This window comes from Erinaceus europaeus, chromosome 19 (genome assembly GCF_950295315.1).
Source record: "Erinaceus europaeus chromosome 19, mEriEur2.1, whole genome shotgun sequence".
Classification (NCBI taxonomy): Eukaryota; Metazoa; Chordata; class Mammalia; order Eulipotyphla; family Erinaceidae; genus Erinaceus; species Erinaceus europaeus.
Genome location: NC_080180.1, coordinates 22,433,213 through 22,450,889, shown reverse-complemented (window position 1 = coordinate 22,450,889; position 17,677 = coordinate 22,433,213). Strand labels below are relative to the sequence as shown.

The 17,677-nt window shown below is 41.3% G+C and overlaps 1 protein-coding gene across 3 annotated transcripts in view; it reads right to left on the bottom strand.

Moving 5' to 3' along the window:
* ZC3H11A (zinc finger CCCH-type containing 11A) overlaps nt 1-17,677 on the bottom strand; it is a 29,621-nt gene that overhangs the window by 2,264 nt on the left and 9,680 nt on the right. The window contains exons 7-16 of one of the 3 annotated variants that reach the window (XR_009546325.1): nt 17,145-17,255; nt 15,852-15,914; nt 13,681-13,779; nt 9,633-9,701; nt 5,858-6,361; nt 5,272-5,351; nt 3,728-4,061; nt 2,978-3,144; nt 2,587-2,768; nt 1,052-1,119 (exon numbers count right to left, since the gene is read on the bottom strand). Coding sequence is in view for 2 of the 3 variants with exons in the window: in XM_060178628.1 (XP_060034611.1) it covers nt 2,685-2,768; nt 2,978-3,144; nt 3,728-4,061; nt 5,272-5,351; nt 5,858-6,361; nt 9,633-9,701; nt 13,681-13,779; nt 15,852-15,914; nt 17,145-17,255 (1,511 nt within the window). In the remaining variant the exon portion in view is untranslated. Of the gene's footprint in view, nt 1-1,051; nt 1,120-2,586; nt 2,769-2,977; nt 3,145-3,727; nt 4,062-5,271; nt 5,352-5,857; nt 6,362-9,632; nt 9,702-13,680; nt 13,780-15,851; nt 15,915-17,144; nt 17,256-17,677 lie in introns of those variants that run through there. The other 2 variants (XM_060178628.1, XM_007522122.3) reach the window with 2 other exon arrangements.

The window sequence follows — 17,677 nt, the reverse complement described above, 5'->3', positions numbered from 1 at the left end:
CTGCAGGTGGGGAGCCAGGAGTTAGAACTGGGATCCTTAAGCCGGTCCTTGTGCCACCTGTGCTTAACCTGCTGCACTACTGCCTGATTCCTGAAACATTTTTTTTTTTAAGATTTAAAAATTTTTATATTAAAAAAAAATTTGTTTTAATCTTTAAAAAAAAATGTTTAGAGAATCTGGCAGTAGCGCAGCGGGTTAAGTGTACGTGGCATGAAGCACAAGGACCGAAAATAATTATATTTATTTTCCCCTTTTGTTGCTCTTATTGTTTTTATTGTTATTATTGTTACTGATATCATCATTGGACAAAGAGAAATGGAGAGAGGAGGGGAAGACAGAGAGGGAGAGAGAGAGAAAGACACCTGCAGACCTGCTTCACCGCCTGTGAAGCGACTCCCCTGCAGGTGGGGAACTGGGATCCTTATGCTGGTCCTTGTACTTTGCGCCACACGTGCTTAACCTGCTGCGCTACCACCTGACTCCCCCAAAACATTTTTTTTAAATGGGGTCAAAATATAAACAATGGCATCAAAGAGTACATTATCAGGGTTTGTTTTTTTTTTCTTGAAATAAGTCTCAAGTTTAACAGAATTAGATACTGCTAAGCTATAAATAACGAGTTATCAGGGGCCAGGCTACGACGCATGTATTACAGCATGCAAGGAACCAGGCTCAAGCCCCTGGCCCCTATCTGTAGGGGATGCTTCTCTTCCTTCATTTCTTTGTTTCTAATCAATCAATAATAATGTAAAAAGGGGCCAGGAGGTGGCACACCTGGTTGAGTGCACATGCTACAATGTGCAAAGATCCGGGTTCAAGCCCAGGTCCCCACTGGGAGGGGAAAGCTTTGCTAGTGGTAAAGCAGTGTTGCAGGTGTCTTTTTCCTTCTCCACCCCCTTCCCCTGTTGATTTCTGTCTCTGTTCAATAAATAAAGATAATTAAAAAATTAAAAGGAGAATATTAAAAATTGTTACTTATCAATGTTAACCTCTAAAGATTATACGGTAGTAATGGCCTAAAGTTTGATTTAAAAGAATTGCAAAATATTACCTGTCTTTAGGTTTTTCTGTTTCAGGCAGAGAAACTGACATTTCCTCAGAGAGGTGGGGAACAACAGCCTATTAAAGGAAGAGGGAGTTAATTCAGTGTGATTTTCGGTTTGAGCACATCTTCTTTTTTGGCTTCTCAGAATCATGACTATCATTTTGTAACTCCCAGGAACCCAAGCATAAATAATCCAACGTTTGAGTGTACAAATAATGCAAAATATCACCACCCAAAAGTGGGCTTTTAGAAATCTACTTTAGGCTCAAAGATATCTCAGTTGACAGTACGTGCCTTAGTGCATGAGGCCATGAGCTGGAATGGCAGGACTCTGTTGTTGTCCCTCTGCCCCGCAAATAAAAGAAAGAATAGAAAGTTGGGCTGAGGACACCACTAAGGGTATTGTATATGCTTGATGGTTTCCCTTTTAGATTAGGACTGAAAGAAAAAACCCCGTATTTTGATATACTACAAATGTCTAGAGATATAAAATACAGCATTGGGGGTGTGGGGGTGGGACGGTAGTGCAGTGGGTAAAGCGCACATGGTGCGAAATGCGAGGACTGGCCGAAGGTTCCCAGTTCAAGCCCCTGGCTCCCCACCTGCAAGGGGGACACTTCATAGGTGGTGAAGCAGGTCTGCAGGTATCTATGTTTCTCTCCCCCTCTCTGTCCTCCCCTGCTTTCTCCATTTCTCTCTGTCCTATCTAACAACAATAACAATAACGATGATAACAAGGGCAACAAAATGGGAAAAAATGGTCTCAAGGAGCAGTGGATTTGTAGTGCAGGCACCAGGCCCCAGCAATAACCCTGGAGGGAAAAAAAAAAAACCAGCATGGAGCCGGGTGGCGGAGCACCTGGTTGAGCGCACATGTTACAGTGTGCAAGAACCTAGATCTGAACCCGAGTCCCCACCTGTGGGGGAAAGCTTTGCGAGTGGTGAAGCAGTGCTGCAAGGTGTCTCTCCCTATCACCCTCTTCCCTCTTGATTTCTGGCTATCCAATAAATAAAGACAGTAAAAAAAACCAAAAAACTATTTATTTTTGCCACTAGTTATTGCCAGGGCTTAGGGCTCCTGGCCTTAACAAAAAAGGATAGAATCCAAGAGGGGCGGGGGGAGATAGAGATGCAAAGAGAAAGAAGACACATCTGCAAGACCTGCTTTACTGCTCATGAAGCTTCCCCCTCCTGCAGGTGGAGGCTTGAACCCATGTCATTAAGCACAGTTAACATGTGTGCAACCGGATGTGCCACCTCCCAGCCCGGGTGCACGTCACTATGCAAAAGGACCTGGGTTCAAACCCGATTCCTACCTGTGTGTGGGGGGGAAGCTTCACAATTGGTAAAACAGTTCTGTAGGCATCTTTTTTTTGCCTCCATGATTATCGCTGGGAATCAGTGCTTGCACTATGAACCCACTGCTCCTGGAGGCCATTTTCCCCTTTTGTTGCCCTTGTTATCGTTGTTGTTGGATAGGACAGAGAGAAATCAAGAGAGGAAGGGGAGACAAGGGGAGAGAAAGACAGACACCTGCAGACCTGCTTCACTGCGTGTGAAGTGATCCCCCTACAGATGGGGAGCCGGGGGCTTGAACTGGGATCCTTACGCCGGTCCTTGCTCTTTGTGCCATGTGCGCTTAATCTGCTGCGCTACTGCCCGAACCCTGTAGGCATCTTCTTTCTGTTTGCCTATCTTCTCTCCCATCTCGACTTCTCTGTCTCTATGCAATAAATAATAAAATATTAAAACGGACGAAAAAACAAAACAAATGTTACTCAACTGGGTGCACCACCGCCAAGATCCCAGTAGTAACCTTTAAACAAGGGAAAATGCTTTGGCTATGTCAGAAGTATTACACGCAGATATGGACACAGCTAACAGTCGATCCACCATGTTGACCAAGTTATACAAGTTGGAGCTACTACTCACCACAGCTGCTTTTTTGGCCGGGCTTTCCTGCAGATCACTGCTGGAGCCAAGAGGCTTCACAGCTGCAACTACAGCAGGGCACATCTCTGCGGCTTTGCGTTTGGGGGCCAACTTGGGGGGTGAGACAACTTTAACCACAGATGGCTTCACATTCACTTTAGGTTTAGCTACAAGGGATAGAAAAATAACAAACAAGATTAACAAGGAGAGTAACTCAGAATATTGAAATACTTTCAGGGGACTAAAATACTACCAATAATTAAAAACAAACCCCCCCCAAAACTTGAAAACAATTCACAATCTGTACTATATGGTCATAATGTGTATGTTCAAAGAGCATGCACTCAACTAACTCCTTTCAAAGCCTCCTGAATCTGCTGTCCTTCTCTTTCCTGGTGATTCTCTTCTTCAAAGCCAGAGAAAAGATGCAGCACAGAAAGTTTAGACAGATTTCCAAGCTGCACTTTTAAATTCTGAGAAATTCACTCAAGTTGAGCAGCTGGTTCCTCTTCCCTCTCCATTAAGTGTGTGTGTGTGTGTGTGTGTTTATACCAGCACACAGCTCAGCTCTGATGCCCCACAAGAGTATTGTGTAAACCACTATTCTATCACCCAAACCCTCAAAATATATCAATTTTAATAAATATTACTATCTACCTGTGTGACCGATATACAAGAAAAAGTAAATTCAACAAAGCCAACAATTTAAAAATCCCAAAACAAAGTACACTTAAAAAAAATGTCACATACTTTTACCCTTTTTTTCCAAGGTCTGTGCTGCACATTTTATATTCACTACTGAGTCTCCAGTCCCTGAGATTTCCACTTCTGCCTTCTGAGATGACTTTGCAGGAAGTTGCTTGGTTGGGTGCCACGTGCTGCCTGGTGTAGTCGAGAGCACTGATTTCTCTGTGGTTGGGGTGTTGCAAGAGTCTACATCTTCCTGAAGGGGTGTCAAAACTGATTTTTCCTTCTGGGAGGTGATCCTCTCCGGTATTTTCTGCATTTGTCTCTCTTTCATGGTCTCACATCTTTTGACTTGAGTAGTATTGGTGATGACAACTCCTGTGATGTCATCTGAAGCCTATAAATTTAAATTAAGAGAATTGAAATCTAGTACCTCTAACAAACAGTATGAGAAGCATTATCCTAAATTAGCAGGCTGACATTTTAAGTTATACAGACTCTGAAATGATCTGGAATGTGAGGCCTTTGGCTCTTTATGTTAAATAGGACACACCAAGCTTAAGATGTGTAGAAAAACAAAAATCCCAGATCTCCTGAGTTCTGAAAAACCGGACAGCTTGTACCACGGCTCACAGAAGGATGTTGGTTATGATGGCCTGGAAGTAGTCTAAGGATAAAAGTGCTTGACTTCAAACCACGAATTCCCAAGTTCAACCCTGAGAGTTGCATGTGCCAGTGTGATACCCGAGAGATTCGATATCACTTAAAAAACAAAAACTAAACAAAAACAAAAAACAAGGTGTTCATTATCCTAATTGGGCAAAACAAAATCTAAACATCCAGAAATAGACTATCTTTGTATAGACAATATGTGGCCGGTAAAAACAATTAAGAATCCAAAATACACCACAGTGTTATCAATTCTAAATGATTAAGTACTAAACAAGTTCATAACTGCCTGAGAGGTGATGCAGTGGATAAGTGTTGGACCCACAAGTATGAGGTCCTGAATTTTATTCCCTGTAGCACACAAGCTAGAGTAATGCTCTGGATTCTCTCTCCTTCCCTCTACTTCTCATTAATAAATAGTAATAAAAATAAATCCATATCTATATATCAAAGGTTTGATGGAAATCCATGAAGAAAAAACTCATGGTCATATCTAAGATGTGAAATGAGAGGTTTTTTGTGTTTTGTTTTGTTTTTTGTAAAAGTCCACATATGGACAGCGAATAAAACAATAAAGCACTGGACCCTCACAAGGTCCAGAGTTCGAAACCCAAGCATTGCGTATGCCGGAGTAATGCTTTGGTGCTTTTTCTCACCCCCACTGTCCGCTTTTATGAATGAACTTTTTTTTGGGGGGAAAATGTGTTGTACAAAAGGCAGAGAAAAACACCTTAATTTAATAGGTATTAATAAATTTAAAAATTCACTTTAAAAGAATGTACATAGAAATTTAGAAAACACAGAAACTTATATGCACTGTAAGACTCTTTACCTACCATATGTGTGAAATCTCAAAACAGAAACCTACATTGTACCATTCAACAAGCCGGTGCTTGGCATGGATGAAACTCCATAATGACTTTATTACATAATCTCACCTCTTTAGCCTCCACTCTTGTAACACTGCTCTGAGAAGTAATTTCATTTCCTTCCGCAAGTTTCTCCTCTTCTTTTGTACCTATATGCACATTAAACCCATCAGTTATTTAATTAAGTTGTAGCTTCATGGCAAATTAAATACTTTTCCTTTTTATTTTAATTTTTTATCTTTACTTATTTATTGGAAAGAGACAGCCAGAAATTGAGAGGAGGAGGGAAGCTACAGAGGGAGAGAGACAGAGACACCTGCAGACCTGCTTCACCACTCACAAAGCTTTCCCTCTGCAGGTGGGGACCGGGGATTCAAACCCGGGTCCCTGTGCACTGTAGCATGTGCACTCAACTAGGTGTGCCACCACCCAGCCCTGAAAGATTTTTCTTAATGAAGGTAAGGAAAGGACAAACTTGGAGAGAAATCCCACTAAGTCCTCATGATTTCAAAGCACACATCAGAGTATCAGATACTGCTGCTGTAAGAAACAGTTGAAATCATCTAATTCAGTGATTTTCAAAGTTGTCTGAATTACAGAAGCGTTCCCATAGAACTCCTGTGCCTTTTGAAGTAAAACCCAGCTCTTCTGTTACCTGTTTTTTTTGTGATTCGGAGAAGTCGCCTGGTTCCCGGGGTAGCCTCAGGCTGTGGCTGAGAGCTGGCACTGCTCTCGGAGCTCTGCTGCACCCTCAGTGCCTTCTCCAGCTTAATCTCCTCCAGAGTCTTGATATGCACCTCCTGGATAGACTTTGTTCTACTGGCAGGCTCCTCTGATTGTCCTTTGCTGGCAGCTACTGGTGGCAACACTCCTGTTTTTTTAGTTTCATTGTCAGCCTTTAGCTTAGTGCAGGCTACATCCTTTTTGCTTTTTTGTCTCTCTACTTCCTGTTGCCGATGTTTCTTTTCAGCCAGGACCTCAGAGAAGGTTTTGATTCGGATGGTGGAGGAACTCCTTGTTCCTGAAAGAGGGTCATCAACTTTTGTAGGCCCTTCAGTTTTGATTTTAGTATGAAGTTCTCCACGCTTCTGACTGGCTCTTTCCAGAAGAATTTCTTCTAATGTCTTCACGTGGATCTCACCCACTTTAGTAACTCTCTCTGATTCCATGAGGAAAGAACAAGTTAGTGTACTGGTTTCTCTTAATGACTTACACTATTTATATTCTTAGATCAGGAAAGAGTCCAATAAAGTAACATTTATACAGGCAATTAAATGATTAAAAACATCTTAAAAATTGATCTTGACAGGAGTCGGGTGGTAGCGCAGTGGGTTAAGCGCACATGGTGCAAAGCGCAAGGACTGGTTATGATCCCAGTTCAAGCGCCCCCAGCTCCCCACCTGCAGGGGAGTTGCTTCACAGGCGGTGAAGCAGGTCTGCAGGTGTCTCTCTGACTCTCTTTCTCTCAATCTCCCCCTTCTCTCTCAATTTCTCTCTGTCTCTAACCAATACCAAATAAAAAATAAAAAAAAGAAAAAAAATTGATCTTGATTTTAGAATAAATTCAGTTAATGGCCCCCAGGGAAAATTCTTAGGAGGCAAAAATTACTGATTTAGATTTCAAGAGTTTGGTTACGAGGAACCTGTTCAGTCACATCTTAGTTGAAGACGTGTGCCATTATAAATCTAAGGGTGGGGGTAGATAGCATAACGGTTCCTCAAAGAGACTTTCATGCCTGAGGCTCCAAAGTCCCAGGTTCAGGCCCCACTCCCCAATAAGCCAGAGCTGAACAATGCTCTGGTAAAAAAGGAAAAATAAGTAAATCTTACCAATAAAAATCGCACTAACTGCCTAGCTTAACAAATAGATCTTGAATTTAGCAACAATAAAGATTAACAGTTTCAATAAAGGGTCTTGGAACTGGTTAAGAGAAAGTTTTCAGCAAAAAATATTATCTAAGTGACATTTAAAGGAAGTGTAACAAATGACAAGGGACATGAGAAAGACCTAGAGGCTGGAGTGTTATTAATGATACAGTAACCATTCTATAGCTGCTTAAGCCGCAAACTGCACATTTGAATTACATTTCTTCCCCCCCACCCCCCACCACAAGGGTAACTCTGGGAATGCCTGTACAACTCCATGGGTCCCAGGGACCATTTCCCCCTTCTTTCCTCTAAATGGAAATTAGAGATTTGGGGTCGGGGAGGGGAAAGCATCAGAGAGAAAAGGAGAGACACTGCAGCAGCACTACTGTTCATGTTCCCACCCTCACATCCTGGGGGTGCTGCCAAATGGTGACCTGGGCCTTAAACCCAGGTCGTCACACATGGTAACATGTGTGCTCTACTGGATGAGCCTTCTGCTAGAAGACTAAAAATAATATTGCATGGGGGTGGGGAGACAGCACAATGTCTATGTAAAAAGACTCATGTCCGAGGTACCATAGGTCCCAGGTTGAATCTCCAGCAAGCACCATAAGCCAGTGCTGAGCAGTGCTCTGGGAAAAAATTAAAGCACACACTTTAAGAAGCCCAGGCAGTAGCGCAGTGGGGTAAGTGCATGTGGTGTGAAGCACAAGGACTAGCGTAAGGATCCTGGTTTGAGTCCCCAGCTCCTCACCTGCAGGGGGGTCGCTTCATAGGTGGTGAAGCAGGTCTTCAGGTGTCTTATCTTTCTCTCCCCCCTGTCTCCCTTCCTCTCTCGATTTCTCTCTGTCCTATGTGGCAACAACAGCAGCAATAATAACAACAATAACGACCACAACAAGGGTGACAACAAGGGCAACAAAATGGGAAAAATGGCCTCCAGGAGCAGTGGATTCATAGTGCAGGCACAGAGTCCCAGAAATAATCCCAGAAGCAAAAAAAAAAAGACACAGAAAACCAAGGAAGATCTGGTGATTATATATACATATTTTATTACTGAATAGCAGCTTTTTTTAATATTATATTTTATTTTATTTATTCCCTTTTGTTGCCCTTGTTGTTTTATTGTTGTAGTTATTATTGATGTCGTTGTTGTTGGATAGGACAGAGAGAAATGGAGAGAGGAGGGGAAGACAGAGAGGGGGAGAGAAAGACAGACACCTGCAGACCTGCTTCACTGCCTGTGAAGGGACCTGCCTGCAGGTGGGGAGCCGGTGGCTCGAACTGGGATCCTGACGCCGGTCCTTGAGCTTAGCGCCACCTGCGCTTAACCTGTTGTGCTACAGCCCGACTCCCTGAATAGCAGCTTTTAATGAACTCTTATTGGTCTCATTCATAGGGGAGTTAAAAGTAACTTAAATTTTTAAAAAATATTTATTTATTTATTTATTTATTCCCTTTTTTGTTGCCCTTGTTTTATTATTGATGTCACTGTCGTTAGATAGGACAGAGAGAAATGGAGAGAGGAGGGGAAGACAGAGAGGGGGGAGAGAAAGATAGACACCTGCAGACCTGCTTCACCGCCTGTGAAGTGACTCCCTCGCAGGTAGGGAGCTGGGGTCTCGAACCGGGAACCTTGAGGCGGTCCTTGCGCTTTACACCACCTGCACTTAACCTGCTGCGCTACCACCCGACTCCCTATAACTTTTTTAAAAAAGATTTTATTTATTTATTTATTAATGAGAAACACAGGAGGAGAGAGAAGGGACCAGGCATCATCCTGGTACATGTGCTGCCGGGGATTGAACTCAGGATCTCATGCTTGAGAGTCCGATGCTTTATCCACTGCGCCACCTCCCAGAACACAAGTTCTAATTTTTAATGAGGGCCAATGTGATAATCCACCTAGAAGTGCACATGCTTTGCCAGCATGCACCCAGCTTCTAGCACTGGTCATGACAGCACTGATGGAAACTTTGGAGCTGTGGTCTGTCTCCACCCCACCCTCAAAAATGTCTATGCGGAGCACTGAAATTGAGATGGTCTTTCCTATGTGGGTGGAGTCAGCACTCTGACCTACTCCTCCCTAGCACTGTCCCACATCAACTACAAAGTATATACTGCAGGCCACTAAGTCACAGTCATTCCCGTGAAGTCTCTAGCATGATCCGAAATACAGAAAAATGGTATTATGTCATCAGAGAAACAAAGTAGACTGGAAGTTTTCAGGTTCTAGGTTGACAACAGTTAAAACTGACTTTCAGAAAGAGGAATCTGATGTTTACAAAAGACAACATAATCAAAGGTTCAAAAGGTGAGCTAGAATGTGATATGCTTAAATTAGTAAAAGGACTTTTTTTGGTTTTGATCGTTCATTAAAAGCTGTTGTTAAATAATCACTTGCCATTTATAAGTACAAAAAGAACTGACAGTGATGTGAAACCAATCACTTTGTTACAAAAAGTGAGAAATATAACCTAAATGTTCTAACTGTAGTAGGTAAAATGAAGAAAAAGACTCAAGGGGAAAAAAATCAGAAGCTAATCTTAGATATTATTCACCTGTTACTTCCTCATTGTTTGAAATAGCTGACAAGTCTAATCGTTCCTTTAGAGACTTGGAAACTTGAACTGTAAAAAGAAAAAAAAAGTCAGTCAGAGGTTGAGCAGGCACTTTTTTCAAAGTCCATCAATTTGCCTTATAATTGCTTTTTAGGGAATTTCCTTCTTTTTTCTAGAGATGGAGAGAGGCAAAGCAGTGAAGGAGTTTTCTTCAATGCAGTGGGAGCTGGGTTTGAACCAGGGTTCAAAGGAGTGCACTTTCCAAGTGAGCGATTTTGCTGGCATAAACATGTTAAAAAAAAAATCCTGGGAGTTGGGCGGTGGCACAGCGGGTTAAGCGCACGTGGCACAAAGTGCAAGGACCGGCGTAAGGATCCCAGTTCGAGCCCCCAGCTCCCAACCTGCAGGGGAGTCGCTTCATAGGCGGTGAAGCAGGTCTGCAGGTGTCTGTCTTTCTCACCCCTGTCTTCCCCTCTTATCTTGATTTCTCTCTGTCCTATCCAACAACGACAGCAGTAACAACATTAAACAAGGGCAACAAAAGGGAATAAATAAATAAATAAATAAATGTTAAAAAAAAAATCCTAGGGAGTTGGGCAGTAGTGGAGTGGGTTAAGCACACGTGGTACGAAGTTCAAGGACGGATGAAAGGATCCTGGTTCGAACCCCTGGCTCCCCACCTGCAGGGGAGTCGCTTCACAGGTGGTGAAGCAGGTCTACAGATGTCTATCTTTCTCTACCTCTGTCTTCCTCCCCTCTCTCCATTTCTCTCTGTCCTATCTAACAACAACATCAATAACAACAATAACTACAACAATAAAAAAGGGCAACAAAAAGGAAAATAAGTTAAAAAAAAGAAACACCCTAAAATCTTAACTTTTTCTTTTCCACAGACACACCTTGACACGTACATGAACCCTTAAGCAATTTGGAAGGGGGGAAGCAATGAATTTTTTAGTTAGCTCCAAAGAGTAAAAACTACCAAATTAATTTTTTTGTTAATATTTATTCCTTTTTGTTTCTTTTTTTTAATTGTTGTAGTTATTATTGTTGTTATTAATGTCATTGTTGTTGGATAGGACAGAGAGAAATGGAGAGAGGAGGGGAAGACAGAGGGGGAGAGAAAGATAGACAGCTGCAGACCTGCTTTACCGCTTGTGAAGTGACTCCCCTGCAGGTGGGGAGCCGGGGGCTCAAACCGGGATCCTTACTTTCGGGCCTTGTGCTTTGCGCTACAGGCACTCAATCCGCTACACTACCGCCTGACTCCCGAATATTTTAAAAAAACTTTTCTAGGGGCTAGGTGGTGGTGTACCTGGTTGAGTGCACATGTTACAATGTACAAGGGCTGAGGTTCGAGTCCCCAGTGACCACCTGCAGGAGGAAAGCTTTGTGAATGGTGAAGCAGTGCTGCAGGTGTCTCTCTGCCTCTGTATCTCCCCCTTCTCTCTCAATTTCTTCTTCTTCTTTTTTTTTTTATTAAAGCATCTTTTTTTTTTTTTTAGCTTTATTTATTGGATAGAGACAGCCAGAAATCAAGAGGGAAAAGCTTTCCCCTGGAGGTGGGGACCGGGGGCTCCAACCCAGGTCCTTGCACACTGTAACATGTGAACTCACCCAGGTACGACACCACCCAGCCCCCCCCTCAATTTCTGTCTCTATCCAGTAAATAAATATCATGATAAAAAAGGCTTTTAAAAAACGATTTACTTCATTTTTATGATTTATTTCTAATTGGGGGCAGGAGACAGAACCACTCCACACATATCCTGCCCCCTCCAGAATAATGCTCAGCTTTGTCTTATGGTGGTGCTGGTAATTGCATCTGGTACACTGGAGCCTCAGACATGAAAGTCATTTGCATAACTACTATGCTGTCTCTCTATCCCTAAAAATTACTGAATTTAGAAAATATCACTATATAACCTTCAGAATGATTATTGTTGTATAGCAACTCACATCAAGTGTTCCCTCCCTTTGAAATCTATGTGAAACATGTTCTGTAAGTTATGAACTTCTATCTGACTGTAAAGGAGGGAGAGAATATGCTTGCAAAGAAAAACAAACAAACAAATTTCCATTTACTCTGTTCTGAAAGAACTAGGTATCAAAGCCTCTCAGGCTAGAGGAAATAAAAGTTTCTTATCTTCAAAAGAAGTAGAAACTAAACACCATGAATAAGGCCTTGGACTCTCTAGCACACCATGTGTCAAAGTGACATTTAGTGTCTGTTTCTCTTATCAATAAATAAGTATACCTAAAACAAAACAAAAACTAAGCATTTAAATAAAAATCCAGCAGCTAATTATAGAAGGAAAATAAGCGGGACCGGGTGGTGACGCACCTGGTTGAGCACAGTAACAATGTGCAAGGACCTGTGTTCAAACCCCAGTCCCCACCTGCAGGGGGTAAGCTTTGCAAGTGGTAAAGCAGTGCTGCAGGTGTTTTTCTGCCTCCCCCCCTTTTTTTTGCCTTCAGGGTTATCGCTGAGGCTTGGTGATGGCACTACAAATCCACTGCTCCCATAGCCATTAAATTTTTTTTTTTCTCTCTCTCTTCCTATCTCCCCCTTTCTTCTTGGTATCTGTCTCTAGTCAATAAATAATAAAAACATCTTTCTTAAAAAAATAAAAAGGAAAACACCACTTGACTGTCTTCCTTCCTTCCTTCCTTTTTTTATACCAGAGTACTGCTCAGCTCTGGCTTATGGTGGTGTGAGGGGTTGAACCTGGGACTTTAGAGACTCAGGCATGAGAGTCCTCACTACATATTTATACACCATTTGCTACACTATGATCTCCTGAGGATCGTGATTTTTTTTTTTTTATATCCAATGGTGTCTACTTAGAAACTTATGAAGTAAGCGCCCAAATGCTTGTTGAAGACTATTAAAAGCCACTAGGGGGAATGTAAATTGGTCCAGCCTCTGTGGAGAACAGTCTGGAGAACTCTCAGAAGGCTAGAAATGGACCTATCCTATGATCCAGCAATTCCTCCCCTGGGGATATACCCTAAGGAACCCAACACACCCATCCAAAAAGATCTGTGTACACGGGGGTCGGGCGGTGGCGCAGTGGGTTAAGCGCACGTGGTGCAAAGCGCAGGGACCGGCATAAGGATCCCGGTTCAAGCCCCCGGCTCCCCACCTGCAGGGGAGTCGCTTCACGGGTGGTGAAGCAGGTCTGCAGGTGTCTATCTTTCTCTCCCCCCCTCTCTGTCTTCCCCTCCTCTCTCCATTTCTCTCTGTTCTATCCAACAACAAAGCAACTAATAACCGCAACGAGGCTGCAACAACTAGGGCAACAAAAAGGGGGAACAAATGGCCTCCAGGAGCGGTGGATTCATGGTGCAGGCACCGAGCCCAGCAATAACCCTGGAGGGGAAAAAAAGAAAAAAAAAAAAAAAGATCTGTGTACACATGTGTTCTTGGCAGCACAATTTGTAATAGCCAAAACCTGGAAGCAACCCAGGTGTCCAACAACAGATGAGTGGCTTAGCAAGTTGTGGTTTATATACACAATGGGCTATTAAAAATGGTGACTTCACCGTTTTCACCCAATCTTGGATGGACCTTGAAAAATTCATGTTAAGTGAAATAAGTCAGAAACAGAAGGATGACTATGGGATGATCTCACTCTCAGGCAGAAGTTGAAAAACAAGGTCAGAAGAGAAAACACAAGTAGAATCTGAACTGGAGTTGGTGTATTGCACCAAAGTAAAAAGAATACAGGTCCAAAAAGGATGACAGAGGACCTAGTGGGGGTTGTATTGTTATGTGGAAAACTGAGAAATTTTATGCATGTACAAACTTGTATTTACTGTTGAATGTAAAACATTAATTCCCCAATAAAGAAATTAAAAAAAAAAAAAAAGCCACCAGGAGGTAATGACCTACCCAACAACAGAATGAGAAACTATAGTCGGTGTCTAATTTCAGGCCAGACCGTCCTGACCACTCGTAATCTCTAAACAGTGACACTCTCTATCTGCTCCCACTGCAGGAGAGACGTGTAGTGACTGTACATGCAGCGTATCAGAACAAAGGTACCTCTCTTGGCTGCTTTGTCAGGGTTAGTTTCAGGAGCTTCGATTTTCTTCCCCAGCCTTTGTGCAAGGCTGCGCTTCAGTGGAGGATCACTGTCACTTCCTATAAACACAAAGAACTGAGTTTAAGTCAGCCTGTAGCTAGGTCTACAAGTGCAAATAAAAATAAAAGACAATGTGGAAAATTCTGTTAAGTACTCTTTCATTTATATGGGGTGTCCACTGTCTAGTTTTAGAATACACTATTAGAGAAGCAATGAGAAAAAATTCCAGAAAGAAGAGGCAAGGAAAGGGGCAACAAATTAAAGCATGTGCTAATATTTACCAACTAACTAAAGCAACAAGTGGAGGATGATAAACTCTAATTAAGGTTAAAATTCAGAAATTAGGAATATGTAAAAAAAAAAAAAATCGTGCAAAAAAAAAAAAAAAACCTGCCAACTGCTGGGTTCTATCTAAGTTTCTGGTTCAATGCACCTGGAATGACTAAAGAGACAACAAACAAATCAAAGATATTTGTGACATCACGGCTCTGCATGACAAATAGCCCCTCTCTTCAATTCCAGATAAGCTCATGGAACTTTCTGTATCAAGTTTCCTGACTCTGGGTCAATCACATTACACAGTTTTAATACAAGTTATTTAAATGTTCATAAATTATTAAAAACTGCCTTTTCAGGTTACCTAAAGTCATAATCATTTTTTTAAAAACATTTTTATATTTATTTTTTCCTTTTTGTTGCCCTTGTAGTAGTAATTATTGATGTCGTTGTTGGATAAGACAGAGAAAAATGGAGAGAGGAGGGGAATACAGAGAAGGGGAAAGAAAGACACCTGCAGACCTGCTTCACTGCCTATGAAGTGACTCCCTTGCAGGTGGGGAACCAGGGGCTCGAACCAGTATCCTTACACTGGTCCTTGCACTTTGCACCACATGTGTTTAACCTGCTGAGCTACTGCCCACTCCCTACAATCATAATCTTTGCAGAGTCCCCCTGAAATCTTGAAAGCTACAACCCAAAACATGATGCAATGGTTTAGTGCAGGATTTGCAGCTTGAGACTCCAAGTTCAATCCCCAGCACTACACATGCCAGAGTGAAGTCCTGGTTCTAATAAAGTCTTTACAAAGAAACTTCAGGGCAGGGGTAGATGGCATAATGGCTATGCAAACAATCTCATGCCTGAGGCTCCAAAGTCACAGGTTCTATCCTCTGTATCACTGTAAGCCAGAGCTGATCAGAGCTCTGGTTAAGAAAAAAAAAAAAAAAAAAAGACTCAGGCAGAAGTTGAAAAACAAGATCAGAAAAGAAAACACAAGTAGAACCTGAAATGGAATTGATGGAATTGGTGTTTCGCACCAAAGTAAAAGACTCTGGGGTGGGTGGGTGGAGAGAATACAGGTCCAAGAAGGATGACAGAGGACCTGGTGGGGTTGGATTGTTATATGGGAAACTGGGGAATGTTATGCATGTACAAACTATTGTATTTACTGTTGAATGTAAAACATTAATTCCCCAATAAAGAAATTAAAAAAGAAAGAAAGAACTTCAAAGACACTACACAGTGTAGTTTTCTCTCTTCTTATAATTTAAATAGAACAGCATCTAAGAAAGCACAGACTAGGTAGTCTTACACTTAAGAGTGTAAAGAAACCTCTGAAGTCAGAAATGACTTTCAAAACAATGTTTTTGAGACAGATACACTAGGATAAGTACACGATAATCCAGAATTATGGCTAAATATAAAATAACACTAATTAATCCAGGGGCCTATATTGGCTGGATACTTTTTGGCCCTCCAAATTCAAAATTCACTCTGTCTATAGATAGAAGTATTCATCATCTTTTAAAATTAGTACTTAAAAAAAAAAAGAAATGTATTGGGACCAGGCAGTGGCGTACCTGGTTAAGCATACACATTACAGTGTGTAAGGCCCCGGGTTCAAGGTCCTGGTCCCTTCTCAATTTGTCTCTCTTCAGTAGTGAGTAAAAGGTTAAAAAGATTGAAATGCACAATACTATAAATAAAGCAGAAAATATGGACTTTTTTTTTACAAGTGTTTCCAGCAAAGAACATGGGCCTAGCAAATCAATACTGACAAGAGCTTTCCTACAGAATTCTACAGGAGCTATCAAATTCACAGAAAGCAAAAGATATGTACAAAACATCTCACCTACAGGAAGTTTTCGTTTCCCTAGTCTTTCAGTTAGACTCAGTCTTACCAAGGGCTCTTCTCCTGAAAAGGCAAAAAAAAAAAAAAGAAAAAATTTTCTACTGTTAGCCAGATTTTCTGTATTCAATAACTCCAAATGGCTACAAAGTATGCTCTCATTACTGGGTTGCCAGATTACTTTTCTTTGTAAAAATGCATTATAACTTTCCCGACAACCCAATGAGTCCAACCAAAATCTCTTGAAAATCACATCTTGGAAGTTGGGCAGTATCGCAGCGGGTTAAGCGCATGTGGCACAAAGCGCAAGGACCGGCATAAGGATCCCGGTTCAAGTCCCTGGCTCCCCACCTGCAGGGGAGTCGCTTCACTGGCGGTAAAGCAGGTTGCAGGTCTGCTTTCTCTCCCCGTCTTCCCCTCCTCTCTCCATTTCTCTCTGTCCTATCCAATGATGACGACATCAATAACAATAATGATAACTACAACAATAAAAAAGGGCAACAAAAGGGAATAAATAAATAAATAAATAAATATTTTTAAAAATTACATCTTAAGGAAAACTAACATTTTAAGAGGGACTTAACCAACTGCACAACTCCAAGAGCAATAGTAGTTCCCTGGTGGACTAGTGGCCTAGGATTTGAAGGGAAGAAACAGTATCCTAATCATTAACATCAGCAAAGCATACAGAGACAGGATGTGTTTCTAATGCTGGTTATAAAAGCCAAGTTCTGCTTTTGCTTGTGCACACCATAACAAAATGAAACCATACTTGCTCCGCTGTCACACCTCTCCCATTGTCCTTCATTGACTACTTCAACAAAAGGTGTTTTTTTTTTTTTGCTGATTCTTTTGTTATTTGAATAGCACATTAAAATGCATCTGAGCTTTACAGTTATTTTTGGTGTCATTTTCTTTACCAGATTTAAAACTATTATTACTAAAGAGCAACCCCAGAAGTGGCAGAGTGGATAAAGTATTGGGACCTCAAGCATGTGGTCTTGAATTCAATCCCTGGTAGCATATATGCCTGAGTGGTACTTTGAGTCTCTCTTCTCCAATCCTTTTTCTTATAAAAAAAAAAAACACTAAAATGAACTATTAAAGAAAACTTGGTGTAAACTGTACAAATTAGTGTAAGAATCTCAACCTTTTAAATAATAGTCAAATTAGTAACTTTTCTTTAATATCTTACAGCTAGTCCAGATAATAAAGTCTTCCTGCAAATCTACCAAAGGTAAAACACACTATGTTTATTTTGCTCTCTTCAATTCTTAAAACCTATCTATACCTCACCTTGTTTCTTAGAAAGAGTTACTGTCCTCACCACGGTCCGAACATTCTCTTTTTCTGGACTTGGAATAGGCTGAGGTTGGTGTAAGTCACTGGAAGCTCCAGAAGAACCTTCTGAATAGAGCAATTCAAAGAATAGTGTGTAACTTATGAAAACTGAAGTTTTCAATTTAAGAAATTTCGCTACTATGATCAGTTAAGTTCTACACAGACCACCAAATAACTGTCTTTCTATTTTTGTCTGCCTACAATGAAATGGGATGGTGGGAGGAAAAAAAATTCTTCTCATTTGCCTTGGGCACAATAAAGTTGACTGACTCAGGCATTTAGGCTACTTATTTCCAAACAAGGAATATTAATCTAAAGTTAATCACAGGATCAACTCATTCATTTATATTCAGTCATCTGCAAAAAATAATTCCAAGGGTCCAAGTTTCAATGGGTACTTAAACATCCAATGATTCTAAGTACTACATTTCACAACTATACTCATAATTTATATAGTTAGAAATATAGACAACCAGGCTGGAAGAAAA